At 42.0% G+C, this 27,586-nt stretch overlaps 1 protein-coding gene across 1 annotated transcript; it reads left to right on the forward strand.

Moving 5' to 3' along the window:
- Positions 1–27,274, forward strand: LOC149281764 (argininosuccinate synthase). Its single transcript, XM_089498954.1, has 14 exons — positions 1–108; positions 1,299–1,367; positions 1,442–1,630; positions 4,021–4,077; positions 4,840–4,914; positions 9,310–9,380; positions 9,587–9,617; positions 14,240–14,330; positions 16,525–16,609; positions 18,457–18,521; positions 22,460–22,591; positions 23,700–23,856; positions 26,272–26,337; positions 27,223–27,274. The coding sequence occupies exons 1-14, from the start codon at positions 1–3 to the stop codon at positions 27,272–27,274; spliced, it is 1,248 nt and encodes a 415-aa protein (XP_089355080.1).
- The last annotated feature ends 312 nt before the right edge of the window (positions 27,275–27,586 follow it).

Consider the following 27,586-nt stretch of genomic DNA (forward strand, 5'->3'; position numbering starts at 1 on the left):
ATGTCCCAAGCGAAAGGCACGGTAATCCTAGCCTACAGCGGGGGCCTCGACACCTCCTGCATTCTGCTGTGGCTGAAAGAACAGGGATACGATGTCATCGCCTATCTGGTGAGTTATTTCCTGCTGCTCGGTGAGCTACTTCCTGTCGCTGATGACCCGTTTCAGATCGTGTCGAGAATGACCAAAGTCATACAACCTGTCAAAAAAATGTATAAGAAACAAAAACAAAAAAAAACTCCGGCCTTACGCAGAATATTATTCAGCCCTATTCTTAGAACGGCCGCTTCCTTTTTCCCGGGAAATTCTAGTGTTAAATAACCTGTTTTTTGACCCGGTCTGACCAGAAAGCGGTTTTGTGTCTCGGGAGGAAGCTGCGCTGTCAGCTGGCTGGGTGTGAGAAGGTAACGCAAGTCCAGAAATGCCTTCGTTGCGAAGCGTCTGGCTCGCGCTGCTTGCCCCGGGGTGTGTATTATTACAAGTGACGTGCGCGCGTTTCCTTTGCCTACGCGCCTATTCCGGTTCTTTCCTTCCAGTTCTAGAGGAGCCTCTTAAAAAAAAAACATCCTAAACTGATATATTTCTCCCCAAATCACTGACGGAGTTTTCTTAAGATTCCGCGGGGTGACCCGGCCAAACCCCTGCCCTTCCTCTAACACGATAAGAGTTTCCTTCTTGGCCGACGGTCTTCTGTCTTCTCACCTCCCGCAGAAGGTCGCCGGCTGTGAGTGACGGAGAATTAACCCGGAGTCTCAGGGTTTTTGCCCCAATCTCAGGGTGAGGTGGGCAGATTCTCGGGGTCACGCAGTCTGGAGCCGACCCCTTCCTATTCTCCCCGCTTTGATCATATATCAGACTCCCAGTTGGTGCTTTTGCTTCCAGTATGTTAAGGTTGATATCCCTGCTTGAACGCAGGTGACTCAGTTAAGCGTATCCTTAAATAATGCCAAGTCAAGGTTTCCATAAGGGCCGGCATTAGATTAGTTTGGCGAGTAACTACATAGACTCTTCATAATAGGTCATTAAAGGGTTCAGCCACTATACGTAAAGTACAACAGGGGGCCGCCGAGGACCGCCAGTCGCATTACAATGGACAATATACATCACTGACACTTGTGAGCAGTGCTCATAGGTTGAAAGGGTTAAGTGTGTCTCGGCAGCCGGCGTGAAAAGGCGCTCGTCGATCAGGAGTGAAGGAAGCACCTCTTATTGGGAGCGGTCCCCATTTTGCTGGGAATGATGGGAGTTGAGGTGGTAGAGGATGTCTGTGTCTGGTTCTGACTATGAAAATCTGTGTGCAGGCAAACATCGGCCAGAATGAGGACTTCGAGGAGGCGCGCAAGAAAGCCTTAAAACTTGGGGCCAAAAAGGTAATACTAATACTTATTCTAGATTATACGGTAGCTTTATTTCTTTTTTTAACTCTCATCACTATCATCCGCAGGTGTTCATAGAAGACATGCGGCAGGAGTTTGTGGAACAGTTCATCTGGCCGGCGGTCCAAGCCAATGCCATCTACGAGGACCGGTATCTTCTGGGTACATCGCTGGCGCGTCCCTGCATTGCCAAGAGGCAAGTGGAGATCGCCAAGAGAGAGGGGGCAAAGTACGTGTCCCATGGAGCCACCGGCAAGGTAAGAGCAGGTGTGGGGGGCAGAGAACTAAAGAGTGAAGGCGTGTTCACTTGTAAGCGGAGCAGCCTCCCAGCAGAAGTGGTAGAGGCTAAACACGCATGGGATGGGCATACGGCTCCTGAATCTAAGACGAGACCAACGACTGATTAAGGTTTGAGTTTTTACAGCAGGAGAAGCTTGATGGACCAAAGTAGACCTTCTCTGTCTCTGATACATTGTGGCCTCTGTATTTAACCCCTTAAGGACAATGGGCGGTCCCTAAAACAATGCATTTTGAGCCCGTACATGTTTTATTTTAGTGGTTCCAAAAATATATTATTTTTCAACAATGAATGAAAACCACATGGTTACCTTTTATAACAGATCGTCAAAACTACAGAGCTTCAATCACAGAATCTTGGACGCAGTTAGGGGAACTCCCAGCAGTTTTTTTTATTACTTATATCAGATTAAAATAAGTCTTCAAAGATATTGCGCTATTTTCTCATCTTAAAACAGGTGTAGTTTTCGCCCCATAATATAATGTTTTCTGGCAGCTGCATATCAGCCATTTGTTTGAGTTCTCGCTCTGTTATCTGACTCCCGATAGAAAAACACCCCGACTCCTTATTATGCTGGGGGTTATATTACTGTATACAGTGCTGGGGGTTATATTACTGTATACAGCGCTGGGGGTTATATTACTGTATACAGCGCTGGGGGTTATATTACTGCATACAGCGCTGGGGGTTATATTACTGTATACAGTATTGGGGGGTATATTACTGTATACAGTGCTGGGGGTTATATTACTGTATACAGCGCTGGGGGTTATATTACTGCATACAGCGCTGGGGGTTATATTACTGTATACAGCGCTGGGGGTTATATTACTGTATACAGTATTGGGGGAGTATATTATTGTATACAACGCAGGGGGTTATATTACTCTATACAATGTTGGGGGGTTATTACTGTATACAATGTTGGGGGGTATTACTGTATACAGCACTGGGGGGGTTATTACTGTATACAGCACTGAGGGTTATTAATGTATACAGCACTGGGGGGTGTTATTACTGTATACAGCACAGGGGGTTATATTACTAAATACAGCACTGGGGGTTATATTACTGTATACAGTATTGGGGGAGTATATTATTGTATACAACGCAGGGGGTTATATTACTGTATACAATGTTGGGGGTTATTACTGTATACAGCGCTGGGGGGTTTTATTACTGTATACAGCACTGGGGGGTATATTACTGTATACAGTGCTGGGGGTTATATTACTGTATACAGAGCTGGGGGTTATTACTGTATACAGCACTGGGGGGGTTATTACTGTATACAGCACTGGGGGTTATTAATGTATACAGCACTGGGGGGGTGTTATTACTGTATACAGCACTAGGGGTTATTAATTTATACAGCACTGGGGGGGGTGTTATTACTGTATACAGCACTGGGGGGGGTTATTACTGTATACAGCGCATGGGGTTATGCTCAAGGAGAAAAAAAAAAATTTCCCCCATGGGATTCCTCCGTTTAAGGAGTGGAGTCTGAGATGAAAGGAAAAGGGAGCGTTCTTTTTGAAGAAGAATTAGTAAGAAATATGATACGGAGTCAAAGAGAATAAAGCCGGAAAAAAATTGTAACAAAAATCTTTAGTATTTAATGGTTCTGAAACTTCTGCATCACCTTAAAAAATCTTTATTAAACCTTAATCGTTGGTCTCGTCTTTGATTCGGGAACCATATGTCTATCCCATGCATGTTTAAATCCCCTCGCTCTGTTAACCTCTACCACTTCTGCTGGGAGGCTGTTCCACTAATCTAGCACCAGTTCTACAACCATTTGGTTATCGAAGCTGGTGAGTCTGTGTTGGACTGCTAAAAGTTTAACATTTCAGGGTACAGGGCTGGAACCCTATTTTAGATCGGATTATGTTTTTAGCCTGGAACCCCAGGTACTAAAACCTTCAAAGCTTAAAAAATTTTCAAGGTAGTCTCTAAAGCTACACTGCAAGAATAGCGCCTATGTCTGTATTTGGCCACCAGAGGGAGACAAAGACCAACTTAAACTTGGTAAAAAAACCCAACTATTTGTGGTTATTTGGTGTTAGAAGAGATTTTTTTTAAAAATTAAGCCGATCAACTATTATTGTAATGAATGGCTTATTTGTCAACGCCTCCAAATAAATCAATATTTTTGTGTTTTTAAGGTAATTGTTTGTTCACCCCATGGGCATATACAAAGCAGGGCAGTAACTTTATTTATTCTGGAATAATTTGGAATCAACACAAAGTCGTCCTGCAATTAAACAATGTAACGCAGAGAATGTATTAAAATGTTTTATTGAAGCGATCCTCCTGATCTGTAACTGTCTGTTTCTTCTACGTTTGCAGGGAAATGACCAGATTCGATTTGAGCTGACCTGTTACGCCTTTTACCCCGAGGTCCAGGTAACATACAGCAAATAAAAATGTCTTTTTTCCACCCCTCAAAGCCACATTAAGCGCTGAGCAATGTATGTAAGGTTACATGCAGAACCCCACTCTAATAGAGTATTAGACTTGTCTAATTTAGAACCAGGCGTTGAGTAATTGGTACTGAAAGTGAGGAGAGTGCGACTAATTAACTAATTAATAAAACGTTTCTGGTTTTTTTTTTATTATTATTATATGACAAATGAACATACTTCTATGAGAAATCCTTAAAGGCTCCTTTTTTGGGTGCAATGCACTTCACAGCCTCTGCGTGTGTGGGGGCGCTGTTTCCTGTAGACTAGTGATTATGTTACTCGGGACACTCTTTCCCATTGAGACTTTTGGTCCTCAGAACCTCTCTAAGAAGAATATTTTGCCTTTTGCTTAAAATAGAATTATAAAGGTGCCTTTATTATTGGCAACCTTATGGAGTATTTTCTACCTTATTCATTGAGCACTTTATACAATTGACATACAAAGACTGGATTTTGTGCCAAAGTCTTCCTAACAGGAATCCTGTGTTGGTGGTGATTTTAAGGAAGTAGATTTTATTCCTCCTTGACCTGTTCCCAGTAGTTACTAAGGGTCCCAGCGTATGCATTAGAGTGACCCGATGTAACTCTTCCTTACCAGCTACAAAGCCACAGGGACTATGTAGCCCATAGGGCCCTTGATGTAGGGAACACTACTGCTGTATTACTTCCCTTTCAATCTTCTTTTTTAATCTCATCCTTGCAGATTATTGCCCCGTGGAGAATGCCCGAGTTTTACAATCGTTTCCGGGGCCGCAGTGACCTGATGGATTATGCAAAGGTAAACCAAGCAGTTGTCTGCCTTATGACATCATCTTTATGATGGAGTTATCTTATGAGATCGTTGTGTCAGCTATTAATATCACAGCGATATAGTCCGGCTACTATCAACTCATTTCGTGTTCCATCTGGTACGCTGCCAAATGCAGAGGGAAGATGGAGAGTGTAGACGTTCTACAGCTTAGGAATCGAGAATAATGGTTCTTTGTTACTGTGGCTAAAGCAGACCCCAGTCTGCACAGGCTACACTGGATGTTTTTATACAATAGAAAGACAGGAAAATAAAAACGTGCAAAAGGAGTTGGTTCATGCAATAGACCAGTCTGGACCACAACTGCCTTTGCCTCTCCGAATGCTGGTTTCCATCTTGCTTTACTCCATTTAGTATAAAAGTCATTGTTTGGCATGTAGTATAATTTACTACTAACCCCGTCGCGGCTGCTTAGCCCCTGCAGGTTAAATAATAAAGAGAACCCATCAGATGTAGCAGGTTGTGTCTGAAAGCGTTGTCTGTGCGTGGGGGGGATCACCAGAAGTAGGTTTGCCCTTTGGCATTCCCTGAGCATGTGTTTATTACCTATTCAGAATAAACAAAGAGGGCTATTAATTGGCTAACAAGCTCTTGAAAACTAATGAAGGTCCCTGAGTGTTGCAACCACTGGAGCATGAAGCATTCTCTATGCTAGTCCGGGGATGTTAGCACATATGGCACCAGGGACAGAGCTGCTTGGGACCCACCGGCACGTTGACCACATTGTGAATCGAGATGGAATTTTGGAGACTTTTAGTTATCAAACTTGCGTTTTCTGGTCCACACTGGACAACCTGTCCTTGCTTTCTTGGTTACATCAACTCTAGCTCCCTTTTTCCATCTCTCCAACCCCCCCAGCCCTCACCTCTCCTTCTGTTCCTCCAGCTTTTTGATACGTTAGTCTCTTTAGATTCATGCCTCCGAGCTGCATTTTTTTTTTCAAAGGAAATATATCCCAATCCCTTCTGCCCCCCCCTCTTTTCTTTTGCGCAAACAAAGTATCATTTGGAGTGTTTAAAGGGACCTTCTGTAAATGAGAAGGGGGTTTAGAGAGATCGCTATCTCCAAAATCCTTGTCTTCTCTTAAGAGGCTCCTCCAGCTCCCTCACCTATGTCCCCCTCCCGCTCCTTTTCCTAAATAATTGGAGGTATTCAGTCTTCTGATGAAACCAAACTGTCCCATAATCCCCCCGAGGCTAAAGATTTATCAGAGATCTATCCACAGGGAAGTAAAAGCCTCTCACTTAACTTCACCCGGGCTATTTATTAACCGGTAACATTCTAGTGGTCACAAGGGCTATTTATCCCCCTTTCCTTTAACCCTTTTGGTTGCTAACAGGATCTCAAAGCATTCTTCCCGATTTAAAAGAAAAGGCTATCTATCCGCCGGGAAGAAAAGGCTCCGAGGCTTATATAGCAAATTCCCGAGCATCGGAGTTCTGCCCAATTCAGCCCAGCGATCAAGGCGTCCCGCTAATATATAGCATTAAATATATATATATTTATATCAGATTATTAATTTTTAATCATTCACTTCTATCTTACACTTAATAATATCCCTTAACTATTTTATATATTTTAAAGTTTTTTTTTTTTTTATAAGTGTTTCTGGAATCGGGAGCGGACGTGTGTCCTTTATGGATAACGACGGACAGACAGGGGCCATGCTGGGCTAAAAGATGCAGCAAGACGTCCAGTAGTGAATACCCTAAAGGGGCAGTTTTCACCCTATCACCCTTATATATGCACCCATATATATATATATATATATATATATATATATATATATGGACAATAGTGGAATCATTGATTCAGGAACCATTTGCCTATCCCATGCATGTTTAAACCCCCTCACTGTATTACCCTCTACCACTTCTGATGGGAGGCCTTTCCACTTATCTACCACCCAATCAGTAAAACCGCCTTCTAAGCCTTTGACCCTCTAGTTTTAGATTATGGCCTTGTGTTCCAACATTTCTCCTCCTTTGAAATAACATTTACGCGTCTCCATCTCGTCCTCTCTCTTCTCTCCTCCAAGCCGTACATATTGATACACTTGGATCCAAAAACACTATCCCTAAATACTAGAAAAGTAAAAAATATGGCATTTGCTTTAAAATACCCCAGACTTTACCGTTGCCACCAATTAACATTATTCTATAAAAAATATAATAAAAAAAAAACCAAAAAACTATATAAAAGAGCAAAAATATATGAGAAAAGCCAACATGCATCGGTGTGGTTATTGTATTCACTGGAGATATTTATCCTAATGTCATTTTAATATATATATATATATATATATATATATATACATATATATATAAATTGACGAAAAAATATATATATGTTTATATATATATATATATAATGTTATGATTATTAATCCGCGGTAGATTTCACATATGCCATCTGCTTTGGGTTAGAATTTCTGGTCGCTGTTATCCGTATGGGTGCAGAACGAGGGGGGGGGGGACGTTGCAGAGCATCGCTCTTAAGGAAAGCTCCGCGGTGCGTTAGAATTAAGACAAGTCGACGGAACAATGAAGTCACTTCTTGTGACATCTTTATTATTTCAGCTTGAGGTGTCCTGGAAATAAAACGAGAAGCTCATAAGACTGAACGCTTCTGCGGCAATCTCCGGGCTAAACATTAGCCAGGGGCCTTTTGCGGTTGTGGGTGGCATTAGTTAGCTCCTAATAAAAAGGAAAGAACTATGAAAAGGAGAGTAATTGTTTCTTTGTTTCCTTCATTTACGGGACATTTCTTACCCTTCACTGCCTAGCCCAGTGATGGAGACACATCCTTAGCAAGACGCCAGACCACCTATGGGGGCCCACCTAGGTCCTTAGTTGGTCACCGTTTCCCCCCGGCTTCGGGTTTGTTAACAGATTAGAAGTCCTACTGAGACAGAAAGCAATTTTGAGTATTTCCAAGCAGTTGGAGTGGAGAAGGTTGATAAGGTTGGACTCTCGCTTTTTTTTCTCTTGTTTCTCCCCAGTCTGGTGTATAAGGGGAGGAATACATTTTACCAGTAATGTTATTTGAAGTGCAATGTTTTGTGCACAACTCGTGATTAAATGCGCAGACATTCTGTGGCGGTGTTTAGAATGCATGGAATCCATTGACCATTCAGTGACCGCTCACCTGTACCTATATACCTTGATCGGAGAATTTCGATGCGCGTACATATGTAGAATCAACACACGATTGACTGATCCCATATACAGCCATGCGAAGAGAACATACGTGTCTCTCTCCATTAGATGGCATGGAAAGTGCGTTGCTTTTAATGGGTCGCATAGACAAGAGCAGCACAATTTCCCCTGGGTGAAATGTTCATGAAATATGTTGGTGGATAGGTGGGAGAGAAGTATGGGGGTTGTAGTCAAGTGAGCAAGGGGGTATTAACCGCGGGCAAGCAGTGGTTGATCTTACAAGGTGGTACCTGCATTGGAATTTCTCACTCCAGGTTTTAAGGCTGACGTGGCTTTATAGAGGAGAATCTTTCTGAAACCATAAATACTGGGAAAATCCGTAATATATACATAGGAGCAGCGGGCAGGGGTGGTTTGGGGTTTTTAGGGAGGTTTGAAGGGGCTTAAGTACAATTGATGAGTATCGTTAATTATATACGAATAATGGAATGTAAAGCCTATGATCAGATCCATAGGGCCCTTAGCATCTGCTTTTATGGTAGGACATCTAGAAGATTTAGTCTCTACTGGAGCTTGGAGTGTTGTAGCCACTGTATCGTAAGCCAAAGCTCGAAGGATATCTGGATTATTGTTCCTCTGATAGGGAAAATCAACCAAGTATTTTTATCATTATCCAATGACTTAGAGTTTCTACACTTGTACACAACTCAGCAAGGCAATTACAAGGGCATCTTGGACTTAATCAAAGCAGGAGATCACGGGGATCATAGTAATGTATATCACGCTCTGGAAATGATCAGAACGTAGGGAAACGGTGCTGATTCTGCTTGGGTTTTCCACACCTGTTAATGTATAAAAGTAGCCTCGTGCTTAGGTCAGGCTGATGAAGACAGTTGCTATTTTTGCACTTGGTTATGGAATAAAACTTATGGTTTTACTTTATGTGTCCTGCTGGATTGAGCTGATCTCCTGAATGGATGGTACCATTTATTTGGACTTCAAATGTACCAAAGTTCGCATAAATGTATCAGAATTGTTTTGCCCACCGATGTATCTTCATCGGGAACATTGTTACAATCTGCAGCTCCTGGCCTGGTGTTGTAGAACATGCCTCCAGTATAGGGATTTGATCTATACATTGTGTCATCTCTTACACATCTCTGCCTTTCTTGATCTTACCAAATCTTTCTTCCTCTGTTCCCTTCAGAAACATGGAATCCCAGTGCCCGTGACACCCAAGAGCCCATGGAGCATGGATGAAAACCTCATGCACATCAGGTAACGGCTTACACCCCTGAATATCTCCCCTTAGTGGTCTTCTGACGATTAGTGTGGATCTAGTAGAACTCCTTCTAAATGAAACATGGCTGCAGAATGGAAAGTGAACATCAAGCCTCCCCTTTGGAATTGTATTTCTGTGTTGGGGACCCCAACATTTTATAAAATAACCCACTTAATGTCATATTTTCTTTTTCTCTTTTCAGCTACGAAGGTGGAATTCTTGAGAACCCAAAGGTGAGCCAAATCATGTCCATGTGGGAATATTCACGTGTGTCGTACAGTAGCATAACTACAATATTTATCAAGTTCAGGTTCTTTAGCTGTTGAGGGACTATAATTCCTATCATCATTTGACATTTGTCTATAAATCCTGGTCTTGCAAGTCCTTCGACCCATAAGGTTTTCCATGCCTGTTGTTTCTGTAAGTCTTATTGTTATGTTATATACTACGTGTTATGTCCAGTCTACCCAATGTACAGCGCTACGGAATATGATGGCGCTATGTAAAGCAATAATAATAATAATGATCTGAAACTCTCCTGATGCATTGTATCCTAAAGAAAATCACTGTGAATATGGCTAGCTGAGCATCGTGGATTGAAGTTCTAGAATAGAACTGGCGGTTACCCATTAGCTATAAGAGCTGGGCACTGTACCTCTATCCCTGCTTAAATACAAGGCATTCTGCTTTAGATCAGGCACATTCTTTTAAGCTATCTCACCTGTGTTCAAGCACAAATTTGGTACTGTTAGCAAAGAAGGCAGTGGAATTCTCATAACCATAGCCAACTACTGCAAGCGTGATGAGGGAGGTTGGACCCTATTGGGATTGGATTCTATATTAATGATTAGGATTTATAATAAAAATAGAGACAATTTGAGACATTTATCACGCTTTAATTAATAACCCCGGGTATTTAAGTCTTTGGGGGTATATGTGTGTGGTGTAGCAGTAGGTTTTTTATTTGAGGTTTTTGGCAAATCACTAAAAAGTTCCTCCATTTGTGGATTTGCCTGGAATGTGACGTGCTCCAAGGAGCTTGCAATCTGGTGCAAAGACATTTGTAAAGGAGTAGCGTGGGACGCCCACCCTCCGAACAAGACAACTTGTACAGCAGGCTGTTCTGCTCTGACAGCCACTGAGAGCTACTTAAAGCATCCATCAGCACTAATTACGCTATCAATCAGACTCAATGAGCCCAAAGGGCACACGGAGGCTTCAAGAGCTCGAGGTGAACAGTCAGAGAGGGAAGGATCCACTTTGTTCCAATATTTTGATAAACATTTCAGTCTTTGATCATTTTGGCAACCTAAGTGCCTGCGCATCTTAACCCTTTCCTGGCAGTGGAGTTTCACACATCTCCAGCCTCCTTCCTCTTTGCCTTCAACTGAGATTTATCATCAAAACATCAACATTTCAGATGTCGGAATTCCAGACCGTAAAAAGCTGAAATGGACCCCAATTTGTGACGTTGTAATTAGAGTATCGCGACATGTACTATTCACGTGATTTGCGACACAGCTGGGCTACTGTCTAATCCCACTCTGTGGGGCTCAGTACCATTGTAGAGCTGTGCAGACTCCTTGTGGCCCCTTATATATAGAATCTGCCGGCAGATCGGCCCTATTCAGCCCCCATCTCAAGCCTTAATCTCGTTTTAGATTCAGGAGCCATATGCTGATCCCATGCATGTTTAAATCCCCTCACTGTATTACCCTCTACCACTTCTGATTGGAGGCTGTTCCATTTATCTACTACCCTCACCGTAAAATTATATCAGCCTTATTTGATTTGTGGATTCATGGTAACGGTACCCTTCCCAGCCAATAAATTCAAAAGAGTTTCTAGGGGGGGAGTAATTAATAAATTTTATTTTTTGAACTCTTAAGTCTATGATTGCAATGGATTCTGTCTATATATATATATATATATAAACGCCTCTTTGGAAGGAAACTTTTATAGCAACTTTGCTACGACCAATAGGAAGCCATCAATCAAAAGACCATTTTGCGGCTATTTAAGAACGCAATGGGGGGGGGCGGTGTAATATAAAGCCATACTGGAATAATTACACAAGATGTGGGTTAAATGTGGATGCAGAAACCTATTTAAGAGCCAGTGGGATGTGCAATGCATTGGTGTCGCCCCACCAGCTCTTAAATTGTTAATAAAAAAAGGAGATCACCATTTTCTTAGCTTTGAGAACACAAAAAAAACCATTTTCTTGTTCTTTTTTCCCCAGTTCACTCTATATCTTAAGAGATATTTGCTGATACCCATTGTACAGCGCTGTGGAATATGGTTGCGCTATCTAAAACCCTAAATAATAGTAATACTAAAAAAAAAACTCCGCTCTCTTAAATTGTCCAATTCGATCTCGCGTCCCCCCCCCCCCCCCACGTCTTCTCCGCGCACCTCGTCTTCCCAAAGCGGAGTCCGGCTATCTGCAGGGATTATAAAAAAAAAAAAAAAAAAGACCCAAAAAACAGATGGTTGGGTCATTTTCTGCCTCTATGAGACCTAATTGAGGGGCAATGAGGCATTCTAATGATGGAAAGACTGAAAATTTACTTGCCTTAACTTCATATGGAGCTTTGAAAGAGTTCATTCACTATTGGACACAACAACATCAACTGGGTGAATAAAGCCATTGAAGGCACAAGCGGCTATACACCATCACCAAATTCATGCCCCATTTCCTCATCATTTCTTGCCCCTACGTGTCCCCACCTCTCCCTTTCTCTCACACTCTTTTCTCTCTCTGTTTTTTTTTCATCCCGTATCCCCATTTCCAATATTTTCTTTTTATTTCCTATCCTTTTTATTTCATTATTTTTTTTTATTATTATTTTTGGGTGGGGGGGTACATTTTTTTTCTTTCGCCTCTGTTCCTTTCCAGATGACATTGTGGCAGAGGCCCCCCTGCGGTGTCAGACAAATAGGAGTCTTGTGATACAGTGCGTGCAGTGACTTCTCATTTCAACCAAAGGCTTTGGGGGAAAAAGGGAATAAATAAGGAACCGACGTGGCTTGCTCTAAAGGCAACGCCAGAGCGATTGACACTATTTCTGTTTGGTTATTTGATGTAACGGAGCTGGTCGCGGTCGGGTTAGACGCTAACGGACTTCGATTTCCAGTATCTAGTAAAGAAGTTTGATTTTTGATATTTAAAGAGTATACCCGGGCCTTGAGGCCCTATACTCATCTGGGCTTTGATCCTTACATTTGCTTAATCCAAAACATTCTTGATCTTTGTCATATAAAGCACCAGCCATGATTGTTATTACTCTATACATTATTCTGTATATAAAGGTATAAACCCCCTGTCTGCTTGTGGTGTAACCGATCAGTCCGGTGGTTTATCTCTTTTTTATCTTTATTATCTCTGATGAAGCTCTGAGGAGCGAAACATGTCAGGGGGGCTACTTGTCTGAGTTTTTAATTAGCCTCTGTCACTGGTCATAATTGAATTATTTCTGTTGTTAGGACAGCAGCCATCAACAGTATTTTACTGTGACGTATACCTTATATAGTAGGACTGGTGACACTGGTGTTTTTAAAAATCTTTTTTTTGGTTATACCTTTTAATAAACATACTAATAAAAGTCATGTTTTAGGGTGGGGTTATAATAAGGGTATTTTTTGATCCCGGGAATGGGATTGGTTTATTTGCATATGTAAAGAGGCTTCCTGGAAGCAATTTTTTTGGATTCCCCCATACATCGTGTGCCAAAAGTTGCGAAACGCGTTGCTTACTAAACTAAGCGATGCCGACTTCTCCCCGTCTACGGGGCTACCTCCTTCAGATGGGCTTCAATGCCTCCCTGTCTTCTTCTAGACGCTCTAAGTACAGAGATGGTGGCTTCTTCATGTGTCTGCCTATTTCTATAAACTCCAAGAGCTGCCCGAGACTGCATGTGTCTGGGGTTATTCACTAAAGAGGCTTCATCTCAACGTAACGATTCAATAGATAGGCTTTCATCTGCGACAAGGATTAAAATGATCACGTATTAAGTTGTAGAATCTCCCGATTCTCGTTTGGCGAGTATTGAAATATGACCGACCCGTATCTTTTTTTTTTTTTTTTAATACCTCCATTTTTTTTTTTTTAGCCGGGGAAAAAATAAAGTCCCGATTTGTCCGAGAACTAATTCCTCCTATTAAGTCGGGCTCCGCATTCCGTTGTCTCGATTTCCACGGTACAGGGTAGGCGACTGTCATTGTGAAAATAGGCGCTGCTCGGAATGTCGGGCGCGAGGCTGATTGACAAGCATTCGCACGCCTACAAGACAGGGACAGCGAGCCGTCAAATGGGCCAAAGCGGATTTTAGCCACTAACCCAGAAAGGCCGTGAATGATGAGCGCTGAGAGAAAGCGCCTCTTTATTGTACGGCTGCCAAAGCTGGCATTAGGCTGATATGTTTTTAGATGAGTTTCTGCCTAGTTCCTTGCTGCTCCCCTGGATGTATTAACCTCGAGGACACTGTATGAATGAGTTCCAGCAGTGCACCTGCTGGGGTCACCCAACCTTATTCATTTTTTTTTCCATCTTTGCAGAATAAGCTACTGTGCTGCATGTCTATGAGCTGCCGACGGTCCGTCAGCCTGAGCTAATGTGCGGCATATAGAGATTGTTCATGTTAGACCAGCTTGTCTCTTGCTTGCCATTCTTACGGTCTAACTTGTGCAGCAGTTTGAAAGTTAGATTGTAAGCTCTGTGGATTAAGGTCCGCTTCCCTGGGGCTAGAGCGTACTGCTTTAACCCGCTTGCCCATCAGACGCTTTGCATGTGCGTGTTGTACCTTCAGAGGTCATGACGGTTGGCATGTTGTGACTCTTTTATTGTGTCTCTTAGAACCACGCTCCGGCCGGACTGTTTGTGAAAACGAAAGACCCGGCCACATCTCCCGCCGTTCCAGATGTCTTGGAGATTGAGTTCAAGAAAGGTATGTATTCTATGATAAATAGACATTTATCTTCAGCAGAAATAGAGAGATGGCAGCACTCCTGAATTAGGTAGTTGATGATGATATAATGTTGGTTTAGCCAGTGAAGCCTAGCGATGTATTTACCATTGGAGCCGCCGTTGGCCCGAACTTGGGAAGCATCACCAGCCGCCACGCTCTGTGGTCGGCATCGCAAATCTAACCTTTAAACGTACCTTTAAGAAATGGAATGTAGACATATGACATCATATCCTGGGGCAGTGTGTCTTAAAGACACGCAGAGCCTTTTAGTGAAGTCTATGGTGGCTGTGCCGAGCCTCCATGGCATAAATAGGCTGGTTAGGGAGATCTCCCCTGTAACCGTCTCGTTGTGCAGCAGGACGCCGGGTGTGCTAACTCCAAGGCGGAGGTCCTAGTCTATATTCTCAATTTATTGGTAATCCAGAGTGATTTTGAACTCCGAACCCATTGCCTGGCCCTCCAAACACACTGTTTAATCTCCATCTTTTGGAGGTGGAGGGTAATTTAAGGGGGGAATGGTTGTAAACAAAAAATTAATCAAGGTTTAGGGTTTAGAACTTGGAGATTGAAGACTTCCATCCATTACAATCATTCCGGGAGACCTCCTCGTAAAGATGAGCTCTGCATTAACCATAAGACTCTTTTTAAACAACGTAGCCATTTTTTATGGTTTTTTTTTTAAATCCTAACAATCTCATAATACCCCATCAGTTATAAACCAATTTACAAATATTTAAATAGATACAAACAGGAACAATCAAGATGTATCCAAGATTAGAAATGAATAGTCTGTGGTACATCATCTCCGCAGGTGTATCAAGTCCTTAGACAATTAGGTTCCGCTATATAGAATAATGCTATTTTATCGAAGGGTAGTTAACCGATAGTCATATTTTTACCCCAAAAACCCTCCAGAAAAATAGAGCCTCGCTCTACTTTCAGAGGAGGGGAGAAAAAAAAAAACCACACGGCGAACCCCTTTCACCTTGTTCCGTAAGATTCTCCGTTCGCCCCTCACTTCATTTATTTGAAGTTTTAATCTAATTATTGACTATTTTAAAACGATCAGCAGCTGAGAGCCGGGCGCAGCCTGCTTCGGGCAACAGTGACGGATGGATTCCAACCCGCTGGAAGAAAGACACTCGCGGGGGGGAGGAATAAAAAAAAAAAGGTTCTGCAGACTGACGAGGGGAGCTTAAAGTTCATTATTGCAAAGAATTACATTTAATAGCAATAGAGAGTGAAAGAAGCCTGTTAAGAGGTGATTGGCAGTGAATAGGCCAATGCATGTTAATAAGGAGAACAGATGGATGGGAGATTAAGAGCAAACCGGGCCCAGCTCTGCTTTGTACCAGAACAACCCCTTGTCAGATGCTAATACATTTATTGCTCATTTCACTCTACAGAACTATAATAAGCCTTTTCTTCTCATGGTCTGTCTTCTCCCTCCTACCCAAAACCCTTTCCATCCAAATGATACTCCCTTCTTCTTCTCCTTCTTCTGGTCTTTTTTTTTTAATCACCCACCCCATGGACCCTTCACCACACCCTCTCTCTGCCTTTTCTCGTAGAAGGTGTAATAATTAATTCATGGGATCCCCCTTTAAGCCGAGCGGCCGTAACATCCCGATGACTTGGACAACCCCCATTGAGCGGTGACAGCCCCATAACTTTAGCTGGTCTGATCTGGCGCCCTTTACAGACATTACGTGAGGGTGGGTGGGTAGGTATAAGCGGACCACTGGGCAACCGGGCCACCAGTCCCCCCCCCCCTCTGTTCCCATTTGTCAAACTCAAATCCCCGAGTGTAGGGACAGAAGGCACAGAGTTATAAGACAATGGAAGACCGTGAAATGTCATTAGTAATGGGACTGGTAGCAATTTCACAGTGTATGAAATGAAAGACGGGACGACGGTAAAGAGACAGAGGGTGGGGGGCTATGTATTTTTATTGCCATTTCTATTTCGCCCTGAATCTGTAACCTCTCCCCCCACCTCCTGCTATTTAAGAAGTTACTTAGAGTTCATATCTGTCTCATCCATTTAATGCTGTGTGTGGTGTAATGAGAGTTGAATGGAGAGTGGTCTGTCCCCCGGGGGTTTCTCCGTCTATAACGTCTTTTCTCTTCTGCTGGCGCCCACTTTGTATTTTTCTATTTCTCCCCTCTCACAGGTGTTCCTGTGCAAGTCACTAATATTAAGGACGGAACACGACATAAGTCTGCGTTGGAACTGTTTTCCTATCTCAATGAGATTGCGTAAGTCCGTTCCCAGATGGTTCTATTCCTGTGTACCAACTAATGCCTTGACCCACAGAACCTTCCAAAAAATATATTTTTTTTATAGAATGCATACTGCAACATTCTCTGAAGTGTTATGAGATAAGTAAATATACTCCAACATTCTCTCAGGTGTTAGGAGATAACCCTGCAAAAAGTCTTATTTTTGTCAGATTGAATACCCATCTCCTAAAACGTCCACCTTCTGCTCCAGAGCTGGACCTCATCAACAGTGTCTACTCACTTCAGCTCAATGTCTGCTCTCTTGAGCCGAGGTGGACATGCCTAAATACTTTTAGACACTGAGGAGTCCACCTGTGGTTATGGGGATGAGACCTTAGGAACCTGCAGTGAAGGAAAGAGTCTTAAGGCAATCTTGGAAAACGTTCAGCACCTTCAAACATCTCTTGGTCTTTAGGTTGAGATGTTACCGGGCAGGACCCCATTAAAAACCTGGTGTGTTATAATACAGTATAGAGAGTTCAACGGCAGGCCGAGACCCTAGAAAAGCCTTTAGGGACACGTCCACCCTGTTCGCCTCCAGTTGGGTAACGCTGATGTATATTTTACTAATTGGCTACTAATTTTACTAACTGTTGCTTTAATTCTACCTCTTGTCCAAGTTCCATTAGTTGCCTAGTTCTTCCTAACAATGCCCTACTACCCTATAAAGCAGTAAGACCCTCCATGTATGACATTAATAAAGCATACAGATTGTATTTAAATATTGAAATGGTTTAAACAGTTCAGTTTTAACATATTTTTTGTACTTTTAAACCTATGGAACTCTACGATATATTCTGAAATGTTAGAATAAGGGTAGTTTTTATGCTTGAAGGATCTGCATGGTTTTTATTAGTCCTAACCCCCCTTGCCTACCGCAGAAACCAATTTAATATTCCGGCGTTTGGTGATGAGCGCCCCCTTCTGGAGATGGAATCCGGCTAAGCTCCAGTTTTTTTTGGGGGGGGGGGGGGTTTGCTGTATAAATTAGATCATGTTTAATGGCTTTTTAGTTTCACTCCGTACAAATCAGAAGTTTGTGTAATGGATTTTAGGCACATGCATCAAGCTGTGAAGACCTGCCTCCCCTTCTCTTTATTCCCCGTAAATGTCCATAATCTTCTGAAACGTCAAAAGAGTAAGAAAGAAAAAATAAAAAAAATAAAATAAAGGTTAAAAATAAAAAGAAAACACAGCCTACACTTTAAACGCTGTTTTAAAAGATGGAATATTTGCAAAGTCTAAACCTTCACTTTTTGGCAGTGAATAAAATGTTTGCGTGGTTAACCCTTTAGGACCAGGGATATGTGTATTCCGTGCCATCAGTAGGATCCGCACAGTGCTTGCTGGATAAAATTAATTGGATCACATGATTGTATTTCCATGTCTGGCCTCAAGGACTAACATATGCCATAGGACTGTTAAGTGGACCAATGCTTTATGTGGCGCTTTGGTGGCATTGTAAGATTAGACGCAAGGAACGCAAGGAGAAGACTGTCCTGCTCCCAAGAGCTTACAGTCTACAGTAAAGACAAAGCCAACAGGTGGTGATATAGCTGTAGCTGAGCAATAGCTCCCATCATCCTGAGCTAACTTTTGACTGTCCAAAGGCTGGCCCAGAATGGTTTAAGTTCAAAAGGGCGATGGCAAAATGGGTAGAAGTGGATGGGGCAATGATTAAGCCCACCTGCTTTGTTGGCTCTATGGGCATTGATGGGTAACTGGACTGGGTTATTCTGGTGCTTGTCACCGTTATGTTCATTGCAATCATTATTAATTAATTATTATATATGAATCTCTGCTAATCAGCTGTGTCTTTATAGTGGGAAACATGGCGTCGGTCGGATTGATATTGTGGAGAACAGATACATTGGAATGAAATCACGCGGTAAGTAAATCTCCTGCATCTCCCGGAGTCATTTGGGATTCTTTTCACTAGGTCAGGTTACTTTATTACATCATTTGGGTACCTAATCACATCGTGAAAAGCCAAACCACTTTCACAATCAATCAGTGATATTATAGAATGTCTATTAATTTAGGCATGTAAAGATCCCACAACGGCTCATGGCCCAGATGAGCTAATATATTGGGCCATAATAAACATGGCGTCTATTTGATGGGCGGGCCATGGGTGTGTGTTGATTGATGTGGGTAGTGCTATCTATTTAACCACACCCACATCACAACCACACCAAATACCTTCTACATGTCAATCTAGCGCCGATCCTTACATTTCACCTTAATTAACAATTTTGAGGGAAAATTTGGACACATTTTACACATTATTTTATATTTTAAGTTTTATTGTTCTGAGTTTTAGTTGTGGTCAACAGGACCGCCTGGGGGTCTGGGGCACTTAGGGCGCGAGGTCCAGTTTCACCTGCGGTTCTTCAGCTTTTGTAATTGCAAGACGGATTTCATTCAGAACGGAACATGTTACCTAAATACGTAATTTTCCTATCACGCTTTAAAAAGATGTATTCTGTCTCACCCCCCCCCCCCCGTCTTTTGTGTGAAAACACAATCCTTTGATGTTTATTAGTCTAATCATAAATATGCCGCAAAATAAAACGGCGGTATCTCTTTTCACAATGCCTGGCTGAGCGCCGTTTGGAAATAGTATTGTTAGTAAATTGTCAGAGGAAGAGAAAATGTTCCTCACATAAAGGGAAAATTATACACAAAAAAAGAAGGGAGAGTTAATTGCCACATTTCCCCCCCGTCATTCCTTTTGTTAATGTGACATGTTAGAAAAGTTATGGAGAAATAAAACAAGATGCAGGAGGCAGCCATTTTGCCCGGTGGAGCAGCCATTTTGTTTGCATGTCTAAAAGTCGATATAACGATCCATCGTGGTCCCTCGCTAAACATATATAATGGGGGCTAGTGTAAAAAAAAAGCGATTTTTCTGATGGCAAAGTTATCTCTTAGGCTTTTTTCTTTTAAGTTTGAGGGTGGTTTGGGGTACGTTGTGGATTTGTACATCCAGAAACTAGGGGTGAAAAAGCAGATATTCCGGGCTGCGTTATTACCTAATACGGAGGACATGTGACCAAATAGTCCCTTACAAAGGCTGCCCGAACCAATCAACAAAATGTAGCGTTTGGTGAAAAGTGACAGATCCTCTTTAATGCCCCGTGGCTATTTCTATCTGCTGTCCTTCCACGGGTAAACTTTAAGAGTTCCTTGGTATGTGCACCAATGAAAACCTAATGGTATCATTCCTACGTCTACAACATGGACAGATAAATATGGTTAAACTGAGGCCTCAGGGGGCAGCCATTTTGGATTTCTAGCTTAAGTATTCTGCAAGCTCAGAGATCATTCCGTCCATATATATATATATATATATATATATATATATATGTATATATATATAATCCTTTTCAAAGAGTGATATCATATGTATAAATATATATATATGATATAAAATATATCAAATTATATAAACCTCTTTTAATGTGCCTCAGTTACACCGAGCAGCAAAAATTAAGATGGCTGCTTCCAGTTACCATTATTATTACGTATTTTATTCTAAAACAATATAAATGGTAACCGTATAGAATTTCCATTCTTAAAACATAAAACTTGCTCTATAATTGCTGAGCTGTGGGGTTCTTGGATATTAACCCTTTAAATATCTTGCTTGCTCCTCGGGGGGGCCAAAAAGGGAGTTAAAAAGAAGTTGCGAGCAGCAATTTTCGGGCACCTGGACGCGACTGTGTCCCGGCAGACGCGGGTATTTTGTAACTGAGCGTGAAACAATAGAGCGCATATTCCGCGCTGCATTCGGAGAACGCGGGGCAGATGAAATTGCAATGGATTTGAGGCATATTGTGTCTTTTCACACCCTCATTATCAAATTATGGTTTTTGCTCTGAAGGAGGCCTAATTAAATGAAGTAAATTAAATCTGTGGGAGAGAAGAAGGCAGCCGCGGTGTTTGGGCTTTTAATTCCGCCTAAAGAACAAAGATTTACGGTGGCGTTGGTGGGGAGAGTTTCCTGTATTTTTAACCCTCGGAATAAAAGACTGAAGTTAGAATGTCATAGAACGTTTGGAATTAACATATGTTAGGCTACAAAAATAAAAGAGAAAGGGTTAATTTAACTTTTTTTGACTCCTTAAGAGTGCTATACGTTTAGAGTGCTTGTGGCCCGATCAATACTTCTAAGTATTTTCTAGTTACTTTTTTTACTTTACTGACAGGGTGGTAGATAAGTGGAACAGCCTCCCAGCGGAAGTACTAGAGACCCATACGGCGAGGGAATCTAAACGCGCATGTTCGCTGGAATATTCTTGGCTTCCAGTTGATGGCCAGTGGCTCCAGTTGTTGACAAAGCCCGTAGACCCCTGCGCTTTATTCCGTGCCGGGTTCTTTCAGCGGTGGCTTTCCGGAGCCTCGTAGAGAGAATAATATCCAAGGCGCTGAAGAGTTCATGATCCTAAACCATCACCCCGCAGGCCGGTTTTGCAGTTGGCTTAACGCATGCTCTCCGGTCACCACCGTAGGCCTTCATAAGCTTTGTAGATGTTACGCAGGTCAACGGGAAATAGAAATCTCCCCAGGCGACCCCCTTAAATGTCGCATTCGTTGACATTTGGTTGCTGTACCGTAGCCCTTAACACACGGGGTGGGGGGGAGCCAATTGTTATCTCTGTCCTACCGCGTCAACGAGATCCATCGTCTAAGACCAATGTTCTATACCATACAGAATGAAACAAGAACCATATCATTATTCAGCAGTACGTCGGCGTCACCGAATAACTTGCCACTGATTTTTTATTTTTTTTACGTATTTTTTGGGGTAGGTGATTAATTGGAAATTATCAGAAAAAAAAATAAGGATCATGGGTTGAATAGCTAAGTCACTCTTTTTATTATTGAACTAAAATCCCCATCATCCGTATTGGGAGTTTGAGTTCTCAGGGGGTGAGAGAATTATTTTTTGTGTGTGTTTGTGAAATTTGAATGATAAATCTACGTTATGTCATCGTCGAGTTTTTTTCTTCATATTCCCATAAAATCTTTTTTTTCTAAAAAAAAATCTTTATCATTTTTGGGCACTTTCTATTTAATTTGCATACTGAGGGCCTTCCAAGTTGGGTTTTTTAGCCAATATAATCGACGTTATTATTTTTTTGGGCAGCTGATGATGACATTGGCCGCCGTTGAGGTTCCTTACCAAGAGCGGGGACATTTAGCTAAACGAGAAGACATTCTCGGAAGAGACGACACTTTTAGCTCTGCCTTTCTCCGTCGCTCTCAGTCACGCAGAGATCCACCGGCACTCCAATCTTTTCTCGTTTTAAATATTATTATTTTCTTGCCGCTTAGGCTCGGGGCGAAAGTGAGAGTGTAGTGGGGGGGGGGGAGAAGCAAAGGGAGGGGAGATAAGGAGGGGGGTAGGAGAGAGAACTGGTATTTAAAGGCCCTTCTCGACTATGCCTCCTCTCCTTCGCTCTGGCTTTAATTACAGCCTTTCTGCGGGAGTCCGGTAGGCTAGCGACGGTGCAGCGATCAGTTCCTGAAACCTGTCATTTCAGCCTCTTCAAAAAAGAGAAATCCAGACATTTTCTCCGCAAGGTGCGAAGTGGTCTGTCTTTGCCCCCAGCAGGGTGGTAATGACACATACACTCTGCGGCAAGCTGAGTCTGAATGAAGTCCGACCACAGTTCTGCTGTCACAAGCCTCATTAATGGTGTCATTTGCCAGCAATTTGAGCCTCATGTATCCTATTCTCCTTTTTTTTTTTTTTTTTTTCTTCCTCTCTCTTTTTCCTCCCCCCCTTTTGCCTCCGAAAAAAAAAAAAAACATGGCTAGGTATCTACGAGACGCCGGCTGGAACCATACTGTATCAAGCTCACTTAGACATCGAGACGTTCACCATGGACCGAGAGGTGCGGAAAATAAAGCAGCAACTTTCGCAGAGGTTTTCAGAACAGGTGTATAACGGTACGTCAACCTTCCGAGGCCAAACCACGTGGAAAAACAACAAAAAAAAGTTAAAAGTCTATGATGTCACATGTCCTTTTTCCCCCCAGAATCCCTTGCTCTTACTGTGTAGTAGCCACACGGTTAAAATATGAAAATTATCTACTTTTAGGTACGGAGATACCCCCCAAAAAAAAAAAAAATGGTCTTAAGCATGGAAATATTCTTTATCTCCGGCCCCGATCTACAAAAATTGTAGACCTCGCCCCAGTACTCCTGAAAATCGGTTAACGTCGGCAGCCATGTTTAGATTTTTGGGGGATTATTAACTTAAAGCCACTGCGGCCCTTATAATGATGGGGTTATTCACCCTATCCCGTAGGCTCTTGTTTAAATATCCCGCGTTAGAGTCGGGAAAGTTCAGCCTGCCTTTTGATAGACAGTACAGCCCTAGGGAAAAAAAGACTCATGGACAGATGCGACTTAGTATTCGTTTCCCCCCGAGTGCCCGGGGAATGAAGGCGGAAGCCTTTCTTCTCCGCGACGACTTATGTTACCTTAAGAGAATGCATTGGAAGGTGAGCTCACCTGGCAAGAGTCCTCTGCACAGAACGGCACATATGGGGCCTGATTCCTGACCCTGATAACGCCGCGAGGTCAGCCCACAGACTGGCGTCTTTTATCAAGAGTTAGCGGGAAGGGAACGGATCTAAAAAAATAAATAAAAGCGGGATCATTATACGCGGTTTACACATCTCCAGAAACAATGAGACATTTCTGAGTCTCGAGCAGCTTAGACAATAACAGGCCAGTTGGTCATGATTACAATCAGGGGGCTTTTTATAGCTCAACGGATACCTTTTTAATTGTACGTCCCTACTCTTGCTACAAATAAATGTATCCCAAGATCACGGAATGACCTCAGAATTGTAGATTTTACAGTTCTTCATTATGTTTCTTTTAGAGTCTGATCCTTCTCTCTGTCGTCCAAAGAGAACGAACCCCCCCCCCCAAAAAAAACAAACTTTAGGAATAAATGGATAAACCTTCCAGAAATGCAGACAGGGATGTTGGGTTCGTTCACTTTATGCATGTTGTTGATGATTATTAGTTTTTCTTCTCCGCGCAGGTTTCTGGTTTAGCCCCGAATGTGACTTTGTGCGCGACTGTATCTCAAAGTCCCAGGAGCTGGTAGAAGGCAAGGTGCAGGTATCCGTGCTAAAGGGACAGGTCTATGTTCTGGGCAGAGAGTCTCCACAGTCCCTCTACAACCAAGAACTTGTTAGGTAAGAACGTACCCATCTTGAAGGTTCCATCACTCATATTCGGTGTATCGTGTGGTTTAATCCTTTATATACCCTACAACAAAGTGAGCAAGCCCTCAAGCCACAATAATGTTTCTGTTCAGAGATGACTCTACTTGGACACCACATTCATATAACCGGACATAGATGGATAAACTTTGTCTTCATGTGAATGAGTGGAGATGGCCACGTTGGGTCACAGGGCCACTAGCTACTTCTAGAAGCTTGTAAGGAACATTCAATCCAATGTTTGGGGCATCACTAGATCAGATACTCGATGTACGATTTCATTGGACATTAAACTAGAAGTTTAGAACACAAGTGTAAATGTTTCCAGTTCTAGATTTTTATGCAAAATGTAAGCAATGTTAGGCAGTGGAAAACCTGGACAAGATATCTGAATCTACAGCGGTGATCCAGAACTTACTCTGTGATGTATGCCGGTCATTGAAGCAGGCAACATAAGGCTCACCATCGATTAAAGATCAGCATAGTTGCTACATACAGTGTATCAAAGGGGTCTATTCGCTAAACAGTGAGTTACGATAAGATGTTTCATTTTCTGTAACTGCATGTAGTATGAGGGATCACCTCTTTCTTGCAAGAGAAAGTGGCTGGGTTTGGTCGTAAATAATTCCCCAATGAAATGCATCGTCTTATCATAACTTATCTAAAAATATCACTGTTTAGTGGATAAGCCCCAATCCAGATAAGAGGTAGCAAATGAAAGAAACCAAAGCAACGTTTTCTGCTTTATCCAGAAAACAGAAGTCGTTACCAGGTGTAAAGCACGGGATGTCTCTCCACCAAGAGAAACGGACGCTGGTCTAAGAGTTCTTGGTGCATAGGACCCCATAACGTTAACATGTCTCCCCTTACCGCATCCGTAGCCTGACCGTTCCCACTATGAGTGCCTCGGGCCGACCATACTTTAGGAATAGCATTGTTCCTTAAATAGAATTACGGGAAAGGACTGGACTTTGACGCCGATATCTCAGTTTTATTTTTTCCTATAAAATTTGCTACATTTCTGTTCATTTTAGTATAACATCAAAACCTGGATTTGATTTCCAAAATGTAATAGCGCCTTGGGGGTGTATATATATATTCTTCTGGGCGATAGGGTAGCAAATCTCAAACAATCTCCTTTCCCGACTATCTCGGGCACCTTCCACCTTTTCTTTTTTCCTTATCCTTCCATCTTTTTTTTGTTTTGTTTTTCCCCCAAAGCTCCTGAAACCCTACCCCCCTCCTCCTCATTAAAGAGACTCCATGAATAAAGTGAAAAGAGGAGAAAAAAAACAAACCCCTTAAAGTGAGGGTGAGCAGGAGAATTTTATCTTTTATACTCACCGCGTTTCCAACCATTTTCTCTTTTTTTTTTTCCTTTTTTTTTTTCATTTCTGCATTGCTGGTTTGAAAGCTTTTGAATGACAGAATAACGGGAAACAGGGGGAGAAAGCTACTTGCTAGAACTAACACGGGGTGGAAATGCCTCGGCGCAGTGGGTATAAAGTAACGTAATTATAGAGCAGGTCACAATCACTTCAATGAACAAAAATAAAAGCCACCGGTTTTGCTTCTTCTTGCTCTCTCTCTCGCTCTTTTTTTTTTTCCTTCATACTTTAGTTTCCCGTCAAGGGAGGTAAAATCATTCTAAAGTCTTTTTTTTTTTCTTTTTCTTCTACAATTTAAGGATGGTGGTAATTTATATTGAGGAGGGGTTGGAGAAGCTCTCGGGGGGGGGGTTATGCAGCAGTTTGGTTTTGCAATTCCCATGTTTCGAGTCTCTCGCTAATAGTTAGTTCGATATTAACGGCGCGCTGGGTGGGAACGGGGACTGACGGCGCGCCGGGGTGGAGATACGGGGGCGAGGAAAAAAAAAAAAATGGAACGGGGCTGGTGAGAAGATTATTTCTCTAAAAGAAAAATAAAAAAAAAAATAGAATGATAGATGGAAAAGGAATGGTTGTGGATTATGTGTAGATTCATGGACTCCAAACCTCCATATTGGACTCCAACCCTCCATATTGCACCTTGATCTGCAGACCTGGAGGCCGCCATTGTTGCCAGTCATGTGACATTTGAGTTACATTCCCTACTCAAACACCGCACTGAGCTGATGCTTTATGGCAATGCTAATGAAGTCATTTCCTCTATAGTCTTATATGGGCCAGGGAGTCCCTATGGGTGATTAAGACCGAGACATTCTTATGTTTATCACAAGGCTAAAGATTTAGTCTGTTTGTCTAGTAACTTGTAAAGCTGTCAAGACCATTTTAGTTTGTGAAGCATGAGAGTGGGTCGATGTAAATAGGTCGGTAATCTACTTGATCACCTCTGAGCACGTCCTTCCATTCTTTACTCACCAAATGATCCCTTCTCTCTTCCGTTCAGTATGGATGTGCAGGGAGATTACGAGCCCTCCGATGCTTCTGGATTCATCAAGATTAATGCTGTCAGGTAACGAGGAATGCTTTATGTATTATGTGGCTTTTTATACATATATATAGTCTGTCTATATCCCTGTGTCCTTCATGGCCTTATATCTTACTATACATACTTACATTCCCTCACTTAATTCCCGGTATCTATCACATCATTTGTAAAGTATTACCCCCTCTCATTACCTCCCAATCTCTGACCCCCTAAAGATGAAAATATTTTTTATTTTTATAATTTTAGGGTTTTTTTCTCTCTATTAGTTGCCCCAAAAAAGACTTTTGCGCTCAAAATCTCCAAACCAGACATCTCGGGGGGGGGGGGGTAGTTACTAATTGCCCTCCTTACTAGCCCTCCCTTGACATTACACTACTCTCTACCAGATTTAATGAAAAGTTTAGCTTTATTTCTATTTAAGCGACTGGGGCTGATATAGTAGCCAAATGGATGTTTTAAACCCCAAAAAAGAGTTTGTTGGAAACGTATCTCAAATGGTTAAACCAGTAAAAGCTCTGATATCTACAGTATATATATATATATATATATATATATATATATATATATATATACTGTATATATATATTTACCATCTCTATAAAAGCCTTTTCTGACAACATCTTCCAAGCATCTTCTGCATCAACATAAAAGACTCATTTTCCGTTAATTGGTTTATTCAAAAGCTTCAGAACGATCTGCGATTTACAATCACCTTCCAAGGCGAATATGTATATGAAATAACCCCCCCACGCCCTATACACCTTATATTTCATAGATCTCTTTTAGAGCAACACTCATTAAAAAAACCAACATTGACCTTCTAACATCAATTGAGTCGGACATCTGTTAATTTGCCTTTTTTTTTTTTGTTTCTTTTCTTTTTTTCTTTGCCACCTCCGGGTTTTTCAGGTTAAAAGAATATCACCGCTTACAGAAGAAGGTCACGTCTCCGATACAATGAAAGCGTTTAGAAAACAAATCAGCGAGGCGATAAGAAGACACATTCTGTTATATTTCAATTTTATCTTTTTTTTTCTCCTCCTAGTCTCACCCGATTGCTTTGATTGAGGTGCGTGATTGTTAGAGATCTTTTTGTTGCGGCAAATCGCAGGTTAGCAACGTGTTTTCACAGAAATCCTGACCCCCCGGCCGCCTCTCCTTTTCAGAAAACAGCTATTCCCGACGCTCGTGTCAAGCCACGCACACGCGGAAGAGCGCGTCATGCTATTCTCTTCAAATGGCTCGCAAGAATTGGCAAAAAAAAAAAAATGAA

The sequence above is a fragment of the Sceloporus occidentalis genome, unplaced genomic scaffold (assembly GCF_023333645.1).
Source record: "Sceloporus occidentalis isolate IW3139 unplaced genomic scaffold, rSceOcc1.0.p SCAF_127, whole genome shotgun sequence".
NCBI classification, from domain to species: domain Eukaryota; kingdom Metazoa; phylum Chordata; class Lepidosauria; order Squamata; family Phrynosomatidae; genus Sceloporus; species Sceloporus occidentalis.

Coding starts and splice junctions, on each gene's coding strand:
- LOC149281764 (XM_089498954.1), top strand. CDS start 1: ATGTCCCAAGCGAAAGGCACGGTAATCCTAGCCTACAGCGGGGGCCTC. Junction 9,381..9,586: donor GAAAACCTCATGCACATCAG/GTAACGGCTTAC, acceptor TTCTCTTTTCAG/CTACGAAGGTGGAATTCTTG. Junction 14,331..16,524: donor GGAGATTGAGTTCAAGAAAG/GTATGTATTCTA, acceptor CCCCTCTCACAG/GTGTTCCTGTGCAAGTCACT.